This window comes from Bipolaris zeicola (assembly GCF_000523435.1).
Source record: "Bipolaris zeicola 26-R-13 unplaced genomic scaffold scaffold_235, whole genome shotgun sequence".
Classification (NCBI taxonomy): domain Eukaryota; kingdom Fungi; phylum Ascomycota; class Dothideomycetes; order Pleosporales; family Pleosporaceae; genus Bipolaris; species Bipolaris zeicola.
Genome location: NW_006912284.1, coordinates 393 through 15,410, shown reverse-complemented (window position 1 = coordinate 15,410; position 15,018 = coordinate 393). Strand labels below are relative to the sequence as shown.

The following is a 15,018-nucleotide window of genomic DNA, read 5'->3' as shown; positions in this document are numbered from 1 at the left end:
AGTACCAAGGCCAGCAAAACATGGCGTCATGCGCTCGAGGGGTAGCGGGGGGCGTCCGAGGCGGCGGCGGCCGCTGAGTGGCTGGCCCGTCCAACCAAAAACGTCGTCGCTGCACTTGCGCCTTCTCGAACCAGCGCTGGCCAGGGTCCACTGTCACTCACTTGCTCCCTCATCCGCCCTCCATCTTGCTCTCCCACAACTCTTTACTCTACAGTACTGTCGCTCGCTTCTCCCACGCCTCTTTTGCTTCGCCCTCGGCTGTGCCGTTCTCCTCGATTTCCAAAGTACTCGTTGTAATCAATCCTCTTCGCTGGCTTCGCATGCGATTTGCTCAATAACCGCCTCTCGGCCTCAGCACTCCCCATGGGAAAGTGTAAGCACTCTCCTCTCCCTCTCTTTTCTTTTGCCCCGCGCCTTTTTATGAACCCTTAGAGCTAACGCGCCATGCTGCACAGGGAGATATGGTGTAGTCCTGGACGCTGGGTCCTCTGTACGTCGTCGGCACACTTGGTCTGTCGTCGCAGCGCCGTAGCTAACAAGTTCAAAGGGGACGCGCGTCCACGTCTACCGCTGGCTGAACCACAACGCAGCCCGTGACAAGGCCACTGATGCTCAGTTACACAGTCTGCCCGTCATAGAGACGGACAAGAAGTGGACTAAGAAGATTCATCCCGGTAAGTCGGCCTGTAGCCGCCTGGGCGCAAACTGACCTCATCCGCCATCCCCTAGGCATCTCTACCTTTGGCGAAAACCCTCACCGCGTCGGTCCAGATCATCTTGAAAAACTCCTCAGCCATGCGCTCAAACACATACCTGTCGATCAAGTCCCGAATACCCCTCTCTTCTTACTTGCCACGGCGGGCATGCGCATTCTGCCCGAGTCACAGCGCAAAGAAATCCTCCAACAAGTTTGCCAATTTGCCCGAAGCACGACCCAGTTCCAGTTACCCGATTGCGATGTACATATCCAGGTTATACCAGGAGAGACCGAAGGCCTGTATGGTTGGATAGCAGCAAATTACCTGCTGGGTGGCTTTGACCAGCCAACACTTCATCAACACGGCAACGGCCACAGCACATATGGTTTCCTAGATATGGGAGGTGCATCGGCACAGATCGCTTTCGCGCCAAATGCCACCGAAGCCGAGAAGCACGCTGACGACCTGACCCTTTTACGACTACGAACATTGGATGGGACGCCGCTGGAGCACAAAGTCTTTGTTACCACATGGCTGGGTTTTGGTGTTAATCAAGCGCGCGAACGATATATAAAGGCACTGTTGGACTCCAGTACTGAAAAGGAACTCCCAGACCCTTGCCTGCCCGCAGGCCTTAAGCTGGAGGTCACGCACGAGGGCAAGTTCATTGACTCGGACTCGGACGATGATGACGATGATGGACCGAAATCAAAGGCGGCAGCAGAACTCGTAGGAACCGGAAAATTCCCGGAATGTTTGCGCCAAACCTATCCGTTGTTGGAGAAGGAAAAGAAATGCACAAACTCGCCATGCCTGATTAACGGTCAACATGTACCCGCTATCGATTTCAAGGTCAATCACTTTGTAGGTGTTTCCGAATACTGGCACACGACCCACGAAATCTTCGAGCACGGACACAAGGACAAGGCCTATGATCTGACGACCTATCAAGAGCGCGTAAACCAATTTTGCAGTCAAGACTGGAAGAGTATTGAAAAAGGCATCAAGAAGGAGAAATGGGGTAAAAAGGTTGATCAAGACAAAGCACGTGAAGTCTGCTTCAAGGCATCTTGGATCATCAGTATGCTACATGACGGCATTGGCGTGCCTAGGGTCGGAATAGAGGGCCTAGACGACAGCCAAAATACCACCAAAGCCGTACTCGACAATGCCAAGGCAAAAGGGTTCACCGACCCTTTCCAGGCAGTCAACAAGATCAACGACATAGAACTCAGCTGGACACTTGGAAAAATGGTCCTCTACGCTTCTAGTGAGATCCCACCGCCTTCTGAGGAAGCACTTGCTGTGGGCTTTGGTTCCAACGCTCTCGGCATACCTGCAGACTTCCAGTATCCAGGTGGTACCCCCAAGGCGTACGAATCAGAGAGCAACTGGCATCGCCTCTTTGTCGAGCATCCTCAACAGATACCAGGCTTCTTTATCATGATTTTTATCATTGTTGTCATCTTTTGCTTGATTCTGGGTAAAGAGCGGAGGAGTGCGGTCAAACAGTCGATAAGCAGGATTTTCAACAGCAAACAAGGCAAAGACCCCTTGCACCGTCGCCGCGGCCGCAGTTTTCCAGCCAAATTCTTTGGTTTTGGCGGTTCGTCATCAGCGAACCAACAGCCGTACGAGCGTGTGGATTTGGAAGACGGTGAATTGGCCAATGAGTTTGAGCTTGAAGAAACTCACCTTGACTCGAGCGATAATGAACTCTCTGATTCTTCCGAGGAATCCAAACTAGGCCGGACCAGCGGATGGGCTACGCCACAAATCAAGACGGAACCCGTGAGTGCGCCGAGCTACTTTGGTAGCACGACTGGCGAACTGGCGAGGGATGGCATGGGTCTGGGTCTTGGCCTACCAGGAGGTGCGTTTGAACTTAGCCGCACCGTCAGTCGTGAGAGAATCAAGAGTCGAACGAGTAGTCCTAAAAGGGCTAAGAGTACAATGAGTAAACTTGACGAGTAAAGGAAATGCTTCATGAAGACACATACATACTACTTGTACATAGCAAGAGGGTGGGGGATTTTATATTGTTTTATCCTCTCTTGTTCTTTTTCTTTTCATCCGGTTGGTTACATGATTGGGCTGGCTGGGCAGTGTCTTTTGTGTTTTGCATCTCTGGGTTGCAAGGTTTCGGCGTTTTTTTTTAAACACGAGGTAGATACATGTAGTTGGTTCACTATTTTGACAAGCAAGCGTATTTTGTTGTCTTGTCCAACCACCTGTTCATTCTCTTTCGCTGTCTTTTCTTTTTCCATTTTCACACTGAATGTGAATATTCCTCTTGTATTAAATGTATAGTATACGTGTCTATAACGAGCCGTACGTGTATGCTATATTCGCCACCATTGGCCCCTTTGCATGCACTCACAAGACATGGAAAAACTCTGCAAAGCCTTCTCGTTCAATCCTCGGTCGTTTGGCCTCCATTTCTTCTGATCCCTTCTCTCCATTGACCCCATTCTCGTCATTGTCTGACCATTTCCTCTTGCCGTCTTTCTCTTCCACCTTACTTGCTGCTTTCTCTTGGCCTTCTCTTCTCATCCAGAACCGGTGTCCCGGACTCCTCTCACATATTGACTCGCTCTCCTTGATCATCGCATCTGTAATCTCTCTCTCTTCCCTCTCTTTGGCACCCAGCTCGGGCTGAGCTACCACTAGATCTAGTGGCTCATTATTGAGCCGGAAAAACACCCTCTGAGCAAACTTCGTCTTGCTACGGTTCCTCGTCAATCTGTACCTCAGATTTGATGGATTGGTGAAAGGAAAGTAGCTACTGGAATTATAGTCTTGTTTGTCTTCTACCTCTAACATCTGCCACCGCTCATCTTCAAGCAGCGTGACAAGCTCTGATTTCCCCCAATCTTCGTAAATGTCGTTGGGTACGTTTGCAGTAAGCTTCTTCAGATTTTTAAACTGTGAAGCATAGCGCATCCAAAAGCGACGCCAGCCAATCATTTCACGCTCCATGAGTGTTTTCTCTGCCGGTGTGGGGCGTTTTGCTGCTCGAAGCCAGCCCGAGACACCTGGAACATCGGCAGGGTACTGAATAGTCAGCTCGTCTACCATGGAGGCGATAGGGGTAAGGCTAAAGACTGCCTGGGTCGGCAGAAGCACTTCGCGCCTCTCGGCACCCTCTCCGACAAAAGTCTTGAAGGGACCAAAGTACAAGCTACCATCCAGACCTGATGAGGGGCAAGTATTTCCACGATCACCAATCGAGATACGAATGGGTATGTCCAGACTTCTGAGTCGTGCCACCATTGTCTGTATGCGTGAGAGAATGTCAGGTTTGGGCAGAAAAGTGCGATTGGGCTCTAGGTTTGCAGGGAAGACATCGCACATCATGCTTTCCCAGGCAAGAACTGGCTTCCAGTCACACTCTCGCGCAAGCCATTGCAATGCCTCCTGCACTTCGGGCTTAGAGCTCGGATCGCTCATTGCAGGATCGTTGATTTGCTGGGGCGGCTGGCCAAAATGATTACGTCGCTGCATGACGTTGACGAGATGAAACGGATGCAAGGTTATGTTCCGGAGGTTCCGAATAGGTTTCATGTTGATGTTGGGGTATTTCTTGGATATGGTCTGCAGGCTCTGGAGTAAGTCTTCAAATGATGCCCCGACGCCTTGCACAACATGGTTGCCCAGGACCATATGATCGCGCTCGCACGCGTCAAATGTCTTGTCGTCAAAGGCTTCTTCCTCGTCACGATGGTGATGACCTTGGGTTATCCGATATGGAATTGGTCCGATGACGTCCCTGTCACGGCGGTCCTCCATCCAGGAATACAGGCCTATCTCGACATCTTTGATGCGCGACCATTTTGTCGCATCTGTGGAAAAGAGTGATCGATAGGGGGCGTAGTCGTGTACCCTGAGCTTTGTCATGGTTTCTGGGCAGTACTTTTGTACGCCGTCTACGAGACAGCAAACGCGTTGGTGAACCTCCCATTCATTCCATGTGCTGGGTCTAAGAGTTAGCGTGGATAAATGACGATGTGACAACGCGACTTACTGGAAGCCCGAGTATCGCTCCCGTATCGCGAGCGTTTTGAGCCTCTTGCAAATGGGGAAGATGGCGTTGGCGACGGATCCGCCGTCTCGTCTCCGTGATATTCTGAAACTCTGCTTGAAGCGATAGTCCTGGTACGAGTAGCTGTATTCGATGCGAGAGTGTGCAGTGTAGTCTGCCCAGTTTGCTACCTCTAGCTCTTCCAAGCGTGCAAACAGACATGGGCAGGCGTCGGCCAACATCTTCCATGTCCAAGTCTCTTCAGGAGTCCAGACAAAGTCCTTGATGGCTGATATGTCAAGGCTGGTGAGGCAAGGCAGATTATCCTCTATCCACTTGAAGTCGTCGATGCTTGCCCAGTGCGACATTGCCAGCTTGTGGACATGGCGGCGGTTGGAGTCATTGATGCTGTCCATGAAGCTCATCCACCGGGTCCTGCCGATGCTCCTATACTTCCAGTCGCCCAGCCTGATGTCACGCACGTCGTTGAGTTGTATGGGGTATTTGTAGAGTAGTTGGTTCACGGTCACGCTGTTTGCCATGCCCTTGCACAGGCGCTTCAGACTCCACGCAGCGTCGCGATCCAAGTAGTCCATGACACATTTGAAGATGTCGTCAGGCAGTTTTAGCAGCATGCTGCTCTGGCTCGCGGCAGCCTTGGGCATCGGCTGATTGAGCGGATCAAAGCCCGAAGGACTACACTCGCGACTCGGAATCAAGTCGAGCATCTCGGGCGAAAAGTAGTCGAAGTCGTGGAAGCTGAATAGATTCATCAAGTAACGCTCGTAGCTCATCAGGGACGTGTCAGAGGTAGAGAGAGGGGGGCCGGGGCGCGAACGGAGGCTGGGGCGTAGCAGGCGCTGTGAGCAGCCCGATTGGGAGGGTTATCACGAGAAGAGAAGGCACGAGAGCCGGCATGTGCAATGTAAACGTGGTGAAGCTCAGTGTGAATGCAAGGGTAAAGGCGAGGCTGAGGGTGAGGGTGAGGATGCGGGTTGGGCCTGTTGTCGGCCGGTTGTGGCACAGTGGCTGGTGGGTGAGAGAGCGACGGTGCACCCTGGTGGAGTTGCGGAGAGCGCTTCGGAGGTAAAGGCGGTGCCAAGACATGCCGCCGCTCTGACCGACGGCCGCTTCAAGCTTTGTTCGTCGCATCGGCATCGCAGCACCTCGCACCCAAACACACGCGCATTCGATCCCTGTCTGCCCCCTTCCCTCACCATGGCCGACGCCCAGGTCTTCGAAGAGACGTTCAACATCACATCCATTAACAACGAGAAATATGATCGTGTCTCCCGCATCTATGGCACCTCGACCGACAGCCAAATCACCATGACCCTCGACATTAACCACGAGCTGTTCCCCGTAACGGTTGGTGAGAGCATCAGCCTGGTCCTAGCCACAACCCTCGCCCTCGACGGCAGCTCAAAGGGCGAGAACGACACAATGTGGAGAAACGTAGGCAAACAGGGCGTGGCGACGCTGGCAGATATGTATGACTATGTCTGCTACGGCAAAAACTACCGTATGGAAGGAGGCAACGGAGACACCATGTGAGCACTATCCAGGCAGCCCTGTCATGCTGGACTGGCTACTGACTGCATGTAGAAAATACTTTGCTAGTTTTGGCGGGCTTTTGCTGTACATGGAAGGACCCCACCGCAAGCTCAGCGGACTGAAGATTGACGACATCTACATGCTTGTGAAGCACTCATAGTTGGGCGCGTCATCGCGCATATGAGAGAATGACAAAGAAAGCATGGGCAGGCGTTTTGGTGGCATGTGGTATTGGTATCCTCTGGTTTAAAAGTTCGGCAAGGCGTCTGAATACCCTCTTGAAATAAAAGGACGCCTTCAGAGGCTCTCCTAGCTCTGGCGAGAAAATCCCAATGCTCTTTTTTATTTTCATAGTGTGGGGAATTCGAGTTTTCTGTGCAATCGGCTCACCAACTCGATGTAATCCCTCTCGTTCTCCGTCGTCAGGATGCCATGCCGCACGAGAAAGTCGAGCACGACCAGGGAACAGTTGGGTTTGAACTCTCCGTTTCTCATAGCCTCCTGCACTTCGTCTACGGTCCATAGGTAGAACTCCTCAACCTCATCGTCGCCGGGCTTCGGTATCGTATCTTCAGGAAGCTCAAGATCATAGACGTATTGAACTTCGGGCTGCATCAAGTTCGTCTCGCCGCCCGCTCTCTCGTCACGGACGTACCAGTACGTGACTGTGCCGCATGCCTTTGCATTCTTGCGCACCAGCTCTTCCGGCAGTGAAGCCTCTTCTGCGCATTCTCTGACCAGGCTCTCGAATGGACTCTCCCCTGACGCGATACCACCAGCCACGGCATTATCGAGCATGCCTCCATATGTCTGCTTCGTACGTGCCCTTCTCGGAGTCCAAATCTTGATTTCTCCACGTGTGCGTGTAAAGGCAGTGAGGTGTACACCGTATGTAATGACACCAAACAGGGGACTGGCACTTCTCTCTACGTTGAACAGCAACTCTTTGTTTTTACCATAGACAGCATACAGTTCCCCTCTCCACTTATCCAGCACCTTGAAATGACCGGTTTGGCGCAGTGCCAATAGTGTCGTCTCTATTGCTGCGGACCGTTCTTGTGCGTTTGAACCAACTGCGAGACATAGAATCCGCGCGTTATCATCAATCTCCCAGTTTGAGACGCCACGAAATACCTCAACAACTGAAGGTAACATGTAACCGAGCCCATAGTTGTGGCCTGAGACGCGCAGTTGGTAGTACGTGTTGATGGAGGCGAGATAGGTTTCCAGGTTTACGTCGGGGTAAGGGAACCTGTCGCATTGGTTCACGAGATCAATGTTTGACAGCGACATGTTTGGTGTGGACGATAGGCCAGGTGGTGTGCGTGAGGGTATGGAAGGATGATTGCTGGCCGCAGGTACGCAGCAAGGTTACGTAGGGTCCTGGTGGGGGCGGGGTAGTACAGCATTGAGCAATGACCGTCAGCTCTTGCCCTGCCCTCAATTGTGAAAACATTTTAATGCCACTGTCATGTCTGTGATCGAAGCGGACATGTTCAACCGCACCATGTCCAACAACCATCGAGTTCAGTCTGAGCAGCGTGTGTTCTGGTCGTGATTAGTTGCTTTGAGCTAGCTACGTTGAAATGCACGGATTCTCCAGCGTACGCCGTAAAACCATGACACTCATTTCCCAACACCCACAGCAAGAATCAGCAGATTGCGTATACTATGAGCCACAGAACGGAGAATCAAGAACAGGAGGAGGTCAATGCGAGAGTGGTCTTCATAGTTCCGAAGAGCCACGTCAAGACAGTGAAATCTGCTCTTGAACGAGCGGGCCAGCTCGACCGGAGTAGCAAAATTATGCCCGAGCCGTGCGAAAATCATACAACACTCGTCGCGCACACTACTCTGAAACAAGGCGATGTAGTTCCAATTCGAGAAACACCGACCACGAAAGCATCTGATATGCAAGGCGAAACGAGGTTGTCGCCATTTGAGTACGATTTTATTAAGGGACAGAACGTTGAACTTCCTGTTGAGAAGGATGCGTTGATGCCAGTACAAGAGGATGTGTTCCAGCAACGGATGCGTATCCCGACGACCATCTTCTATCCTTCAATCAGTGGCGATGCAAACGCGCATCTCACTGAAGAAAGCAGTAATGAGTTCAAGTCCACAATATTACAGAACTTGGATCTGGAGTATCTTCACCACGACATTGAACTAGCGCATCATGCCGATGGAGCTAGTCCTCTCAGGTTCTCAGCCATGAAAAGCCCGATGCACAGAGCGTTGAAAGAAGCTCTGTCGACATTACAGGATTCGATACTAGCTGACATGGACTTGTCGCCTGGAGTCCTTGTCTCCGCTTTCCCAGATGGGTACTCGATATACAAGCCCATGCTTCTGCTTCCACACAATGCTTTTGGATCCACAGAATGGCAGATACTTCTGTCTCAGCATGCCGTAGATTCAGAGTTACTAGCACCGGTCTGGCGGCACGTTGCAGCATCAGTTGGTGCAACACATGTAGCAATCAACTCACCTATCCCACCAAAGACAGACACCAACCCCAATATGGATTCGGGGGCAAGCCGGAACCAGGAGAACATTCTGCGCCGACCAGTCAATCTTGTACCGATACACGGTGAATTTGGACCCAGCCCTACGCCCCAGACTATCTCATGTCCCACTGCCAATGACTTTGAAGGAGCTTTGTGGGTTACGGCAAAACAAAACGGTATTTGGCAAGTCTGGGCACCTCTGTATACCATGTTTAGCCGTGGCAACATCCGCGAGAAGACTCGAATACTCAACCTTGCTGCAGTCACCACTGACTTCGACGAAGCCTCGGCAGCTGTGGATCTCTATGCAGGCATTGGCTATTTTGCCTTTTCATACAAGAAGAGTGGAGAGTATCGCCAAGACGGGATTCGCAGAGTACTGTGCTGGGAAATTAATCCATGGTCAGTTGAAGGTCTGCGACGAGGCGCAGAGAGGAATGGGTGGTCATGCAAGATCATTAAGGGAGACGACCTTTGTCAGTTAAGGCAGACTAGTGCAGAAGCCCCGAATAGGCTTGCGCTCAATGACACTGCTGGCATACAAAAAGCGGACTTTTGGGTGTTCCAGGCAAGCAATGAAGGAGCCAAGTCAGACTATACAGCGATGAGTACAAGCTTGGGCTTGGTTTGCCAGCTACCCATTCGGCATGTAAACCTAGGCTTACTGCCTACTTCGAGATTATCGTGGGGTATTGCAGTTGATATGCTAGATAGGCAACGCGGTGGATGGATCCACGTACACGAGAACATTGGGATCAGAGACGTCGAGTCGAGAAGCAAGGAGATTGAGAGAGAGATTGACAAGCTAGTCAAGCGCCGAAATGACAGGACAGGCAACATGGCTGTAAAGGTAGAGCATGTTGAGTGGGTTAAGATGTATGCGCCAGGCGTTGTACATTGTGTCTTGGATGTGCATGTCCAAGGAGTACTGTAGTTCTTTTTGAGCGCAATACTCGGCGCTTTTTTCCTTGCATCAGTCACTAGGTAGGCCTAATCGAGTTACTCTGAGCAAGCACGTGGTGTTAGCTGGTGGTGTGCAGACTTGTAGAGTAGTGGGAGAGAATATGTGTTGCACTAGTTGTAGACGAGATTTAGCAGCCAGCGGGCTAGTGGGGGGTTTTGCAGACACAAGGCTGTTGTTTGGATGGGTAGAGATCTTCGCCCCCTCCAAGGCGATTCTGCTGCTGGTGGACATGGCCGATATCGGGCAACAGATAGTGAGGCGCTCTTGACGTTTGCAAAGGCGGTTATGTATTGGCAGAAAGCTTCTGGGAGATGTTGCGGTGCTGGCGAGAAGCGCGGACCGAGCGGCTCCGAACAAATGTAACAAGGCTTTTTGTGTAAGTATGTATCTGTGATTTCGGCGTGGATACACCGCCTGTTATTGCTGTCGCTTATATTTGTGTTGTTGTCGTGGGAGCGGTAACTGGAATGTAGCGCCGCTCGCGCCGGGGCTTAGGGACAGAGTGGTTGTGTTGCACCGAGACTTTTTGGCAGCGCATGCATGAGAAGAGCCTAGGGTATCCTGGGAGATGAGCTACGGTAGGTGTGGACTGCTGGCTGGCGGCGGATGGGATACATTATGATCATGAGTGGCGGCACGGGTGGCGGTGGTAGTGGTGATGGTGCGAGTCCAAGTACGGGTGCTTTGTCATTATTATGGTCATTATCATCACCATTGTCAAGGGCGTGAGCATCCATCGGCGCGCATGTGTGTGGACATACGGGTGCCATGTATGTCGGTACGTGCAGGTCATGTGCAGGCAGCCTGTGCTGGTAGTATGTACCGTGGAGGAGGATGGAGGGTCGAAGTGCAGGTCGACTGCGCTGGAAAGACGCCCTCAGCCTCTCTGCCCTCTCACCGCCCTTCCATAACTAAGCAGCCAAACCCACCCTCTCCCCTCTCCGCACACACGCGACACGCTGCCTGAGCACGCATCCACCCACGGCCCCTCTCCAGGCTCCACCAACCTCTGTCTCCACGGCCTCGTGCTGCCCTGCCGCCTCACGAGCACCCGTGCACCCACTGCACACTGACACGCTGCATGCTGCACTCGTCAAACCGCCGCGTGTGACATCACCTTCACAGCCCTTCACCCCTCACCCCTCGTTCTTTACCTTTGCCTGTGCCTCCACCTTCACCCTCACCCTCACCCTCACCCTTCCACCAGGCCCCCCCCTCCCCAGCAGTCGACAGGGCGCTGCCATGGGTCTACGAGGCCGCCGTACTGCTCGAGCCCGCCACTTCGACGACGGCTCCCTCGCCCACTACTAAGGCCCCCGCCCACGCTCCCATGGCGGAATGCGCCCACTGCCAGCCATGATCGGACATCTTTTCAGCAGCCGCAAGGGTGCAAACGCGTCGCACGCCGCCTCGCCCACGGTCCTCGACTCAGCCACGGAAGAAAGCCACACGCGACACCTGCTGTATCCCGAGTCCAACACACTCTACCACCCCGACGGCCAGCCCTATCCCCTACACGCCGCGCCCCTGACGCCCGGCAGCGGACATGACGGGCCTCTGCCCGAGATTGACCTCGACTACCCTCGCGACTGCCGCATCATCATTGCCCAGGATGAGACTCCGGCCATGCCCAAGGCCATCCTGTTCGACTCCAAGCCAGCCCCCCCACGCCCCGAACCGCCCACAAGTCCCAACCCACGTGCGCGAGCGTTTGGTGGAGCCAACTCCAGCACTGCCATCACCGCCAGCACCGCAGGCCCGGCATTGGGCAGTCTTCATGCCCGGAGATCGTCCCTTGTTACAGAGCCTACGGCACCACCACGCTCGCCCACGGTTGGGGGATTCACCCGCGTCCGAACCCGCGGCAGCTCCATATCCTCCATGCCAAACATTGACGAGCATGCCCAGCTCCAAGCCAAGGCGCAGGCCCGAGCCAAGGAGTCGACGGACCTGGCCAATATCTGTCTCGACTGCATGTTCGGCAATCTGGCCATGAACTACAGAGGCAACTCGAACAAAATACACATTGTACCTCTCGACACTAGGCCCGCCGACTCATCTGTCCTGGGCACGAGCATACAGGATGCTACCACCTCCTTGGGCCGCGCAGAAGGCCTCCGTCGCAGAAGCCATCTCGCCAAATCTTTTACCCCCGCCAACCCGCCAACCGATCTGGCACACAATGACTCCAACGAGAGCATACCAAAGGAGCCCAAGCGTAGGACCATTTTCATCACCCGTATGTTTTCCGTAACCATGCCAGAAGAGGATAACGACGATCGCACACCGACACCACAAAGTTCACTTCCAAAGGGCAACGGCTTTCCTTTTCCAGCATCAAATTCCAAACCGGCTGCCACCAAACCTGTCTATCCCTCACATACACGAAAGAGCCCCATGTACGCCATCACCATCATCCTCCACCTGCCAATATCGCAAACAATACCGAGCCTGAGACCGTCATCGCGCGGTACAAGCTTGAAGAATCCAACACATCTATCCACCTCTGCTCCCGGCCAGGAGTCGCTTGCCTCGTCCCTAGACTCGGATCGGCGTGCAGGATGGGCTTTTGTTGACGCCAACCTTGGTGTCGATTCACTCTTTTCATCCTCATTGAGCAGCGACGTCGACGATCGAGTCGATGTAGTGGGCCAGCACTGGGATGTCATCATGCGTGCACTTACAAGTCTCCAACACGTGGTTCAAGAGCGCATCTTGGCGCAGTTCAAGTCGCCAAAATCACCCGAGCCGATTACTCCAACAGGAGCCCAGCACCAACGGAGCCAGTCTTCGCGAACTAGTTTTCGCGAGTCATCTCTTCAGTACTCTCGGAGAGCCTTGAGGCTGCAACCCAATGCCCTGATGATGGATAGGGAAATCCAAATAGCAGCAGAGCTCACTGGCAATCGTGTGGTGAGCGGCATGAGGATTCCACGCGTCATGACTGGCCAAGGCAAATGGGGTGTGTGGCGTGAGGAGGCTAGATGGCTTGGTAGATGGGCAGGTCGTCGAGAACAGAATTTCTTCTTTTTCAACCTCTTGACGGCGTTTTTGGGTAACCACACTGAATGGCTGAACATGCTGGGTCCCAAATGGCATCGCAAGCGCCACCGCGAAAAGCAAAAGGCCACAGCTGGCGAGAACCTGACCATTTCTAACCGCACTGTTATTGTGTCTCCAGACAAGATGGCTGCCCGAAGACTAATATTTCTTCTCGCTGCCTTTCTGCCACCTAATGCACCTGCTTTAGCGGACAGTACCTACATCCGACCCAGCACTTCAACGTCGCTCCGAGCCTACTCTCAGTCGCCTCCAACTAATATGCCTCCTTCGAGGCAGCAATCCCTACGCCGCCAAATCAATCGCCGAGGACCCCGTAGCAAGCAAAGCATGTCAAATATCCTATTACAGCCACCAAGGCCCCAGAGCGTACATCAGATACCGGTGCAGTCAACACACGAGCGCTCGGAATCTGCTGTGATCGAGGCGCCTGAGCTTGTCCGACCAACAGGACACTCCCGGCGTTCGTCCGCACATTCGGTCCGCACGAGTCTAGTGATTCCTTCCTTGTCTGAAGGACCCGTGACATCAAGTAGCACAGTGACCACTTCAACAATCATACCTCAAGAGACAATCCCTATTGCTCACTTTACGTTTCCTAGGACGAAATCATTTGGCCCTGCCTCTGAAACACGACCAGAAAGCAGTGACAGTTTAGCCTCTTCGAACCTGATCAGTACCTTGCAAAGAAGTGGCACAGGACAAACCAGTCTTGCAAGTAATGATTCGAGCAACACAAGCCGATGGAGTGGCTTTATGAACTTCTGGAGTGGCCGGCGCTCGTCTTCTACCGACCAAAGTGAATTTTTTCAGACGACAGACGATGGTGTTGGATATCGGGGGCAGGAAAGGTCACGATCGCAGCTTGAGCTCATGGTACAAGAGCTCTCGATGGATCGTGTGTTTGAAAGCGATGCTGCCGACTCTCCGCTTCCTCTTGACCCTTCCACTGATAATGTTTCTCCCGATACCTACTCTAACGTTGGCTGCCCTGGCGTTCCTGCTTCAGCTGCACGGCCTATCCCTGAGCGTCACAAGACTTTCGAGGGCCACTTGAAGCTCTCGGTCAATGAGAAAGACGGTGTTATTGATGTCGATATTCCGCTACCGGATTTCGATTCTCCACTCCAATCACCACTACTAGGGGGCTACGGATCAGCTTCTAGCCAACCGGGTTCTAGTTTTGGTGAGTCATCTGTTCTCTCAGTGCCACACGGTGAGCCAGAGCAGCCCGTGAATGTTGCTGGGTGGCTCAGCCAGTTCCACCCGGACTTTGCTGTCCAAGCCATCAAGCCTTACCGTGAGCTTGAACGTGATATCAAACGGGCAATGAGTGCAGAGCCCACACCCCTCAGTGCCATCACCACCCCTAGCCTGGAGTCTGGTCCGCTTGAGCGCTGGATCGATATATGCTCTGCACTTATCGCTGATACAAGCAACTTTTCCATCAAGCGCATAAGCCTGCGACGTTTGGTCAAACTCATTCCTACTCCCACATACCAACAGTCAGCCATGACACCGGGCGTGCTCCCGGGTCGCTCTCAATACGGAAACCCCTACACATCTGGCACTGTCGCGCCTATGATGACAGAAGTTCATCTTGCCGAGAAGTTTGTTACAGAAACCATCATGGATTTTGATGCCACCCTCATCGACGGCGTGGATCGTGTGCTTGCCCAGTCAGGAGAGGTGACGCGCGCCAATTCGGCTCAGTCGTCTCGTTCGAGTAGCAGACGAGGGCGCCGTGATACGAGAGGAGATTCTGACGCCATACCGCACGTCGAGGTACCCCACATAGATTGTAAGAGCGTTCTCTTCGAAGCGCTGGAAGTCGTGGTGAAGGAGGTTACCGCTGAACGCGGTGGCAGACATGCGTCTAAAAGTAGCGACGACAAGAAGGCGACAACGACCAAGAGTGCCCCGCCAAGGACTGAGAATGATTCGTCGTTGAAGGAGGGCATCCGCCGATGGTTGACTGAGGTTGAGTAAAGCCTGGTGAGCTTCTTCTGCTGTGCACTCCGATATATGGACATTTTCTTTCTCTCTAACATGTATTATATTTCCAAGTTTGTGTTTTTGTTTTGTGTTCCACTTTGCTGCGTTTTAGCGAGTATTGGTCAGGCCCTCACTGGAGATGGCCTTTGTGCCGAGGAATCAAGCGGGTCATATGCTTGACATAGGCTTTCTTCTAAGCATTTTTTGGAGGGGGCT

The 15,018-nt window shown here is 53.0% G+C and overlaps 7 protein-coding genes across 7 annotated transcripts; 4 read left to right on the top strand and 3 right to left on the bottom strand.

The window, feature by feature from the left end:
• Nucleotides 1–363: 363 nt before the first annotated feature.
• COCCADRAFT_8703 (uncharacterized protein) lies at nt 364–2,672 on the top strand (the record flags this gene model as incomplete). Its single annotated transcript, XM_007718481.1, has 4 exons — nt 364–373; nt 456–490; nt 548–674; nt 730–2,672. The coding sequence occupies 4 exons, from the start codon at nt 364–366 to the stop codon at nt 2,670–2,672; spliced, it is 2,115 nt and encodes a 704-aa protein (XP_007716671.1).
• A 402-nt stretch (nt 2,673–3,074) lies between these two features.
• Nucleotides 3,075–5,447, bottom strand: COCCADRAFT_107628 (uncharacterized protein; the record flags this gene model as incomplete). The annotated part of the gene is made up of 2 exons (XM_007718480.1): nt 3,075–4,671; nt 4,723–5,447. The coding sequence occupies 2 exons, from the start codon at nt 5,445–5,447 to the stop codon at nt 3,075–3,077; spliced, it is 2,322 nt and encodes a 773-aa protein (XP_007716670.1).
• A 65-nt stretch (nt 5,448–5,512) lies between these two features.
• COCCADRAFT_107631 (uncharacterized protein) lies at nt 5,513–5,740 on the bottom strand (the record flags this gene model as incomplete). Its single annotated transcript, XM_007718479.1, has 1 exon — nt 5,513–5,740. A coding segment is annotated over one exon (228 nt), but the record flags the coding sequence as incomplete, so codon positions are not given.
• Nucleotides 5,741–5,937: 197 nt separating this feature from the next.
• On the top strand, nt 5,938–6,433 carry COCCADRAFT_107606 (uncharacterized protein; the record flags this gene model as incomplete). Its single annotated transcript, XM_007718478.1, has 2 exons — nt 5,938–6,269; nt 6,325–6,433. 2 exons carry the CDS (start codon nt 5,938–5,940, stop codon nt 6,431–6,433), a joined length of 441 nt encoding a protein of 146 aa, XP_007716668.1.
• Nucleotides 6,434–6,621: 188 nt separating this feature from the next.
• Nucleotides 6,622–7,566, bottom strand: COCCADRAFT_8700 (uncharacterized protein; the record flags this gene model as incomplete). Its single annotated transcript, XM_007718477.1, has 1 exon — nt 6,622–7,566. The coding sequence occupies one exon, from the start codon at nt 7,564–7,566 to the stop codon at nt 6,622–6,624; it is 945 nt and encodes a 314-aa protein (XP_007716667.1).
• A 378-nt stretch (nt 7,567–7,944) lies between these two features.
• Nucleotides 7,945–9,717, top strand: COCCADRAFT_8699 (uncharacterized protein; the record flags this gene model as incomplete). The annotated part of the gene is made up of 1 exon (XM_007718476.1): nt 7,945–9,717. One exon carries the CDS (start codon nt 7,945–7,947, stop codon nt 9,715–9,717), a length of 1,773 nt encoding a protein of 590 aa, XP_007716666.1.
• Nucleotides 9,718–11,085: 1,368 nt separating this feature from the next.
• Nucleotides 11,086–14,796, top strand: COCCADRAFT_107627 (uncharacterized protein; the record flags this gene model as incomplete). Its single annotated transcript, XM_007718475.1, has 1 exon — nt 11,086–14,796. The coding sequence occupies one exon, from the start codon at nt 11,086–11,088 to the stop codon at nt 14,794–14,796; it is 3,711 nt and encodes a 1,236-aa protein (XP_007716665.1).
• Between the last annotated feature and the right edge of the window lie 222 nt (nt 14,797–15,018).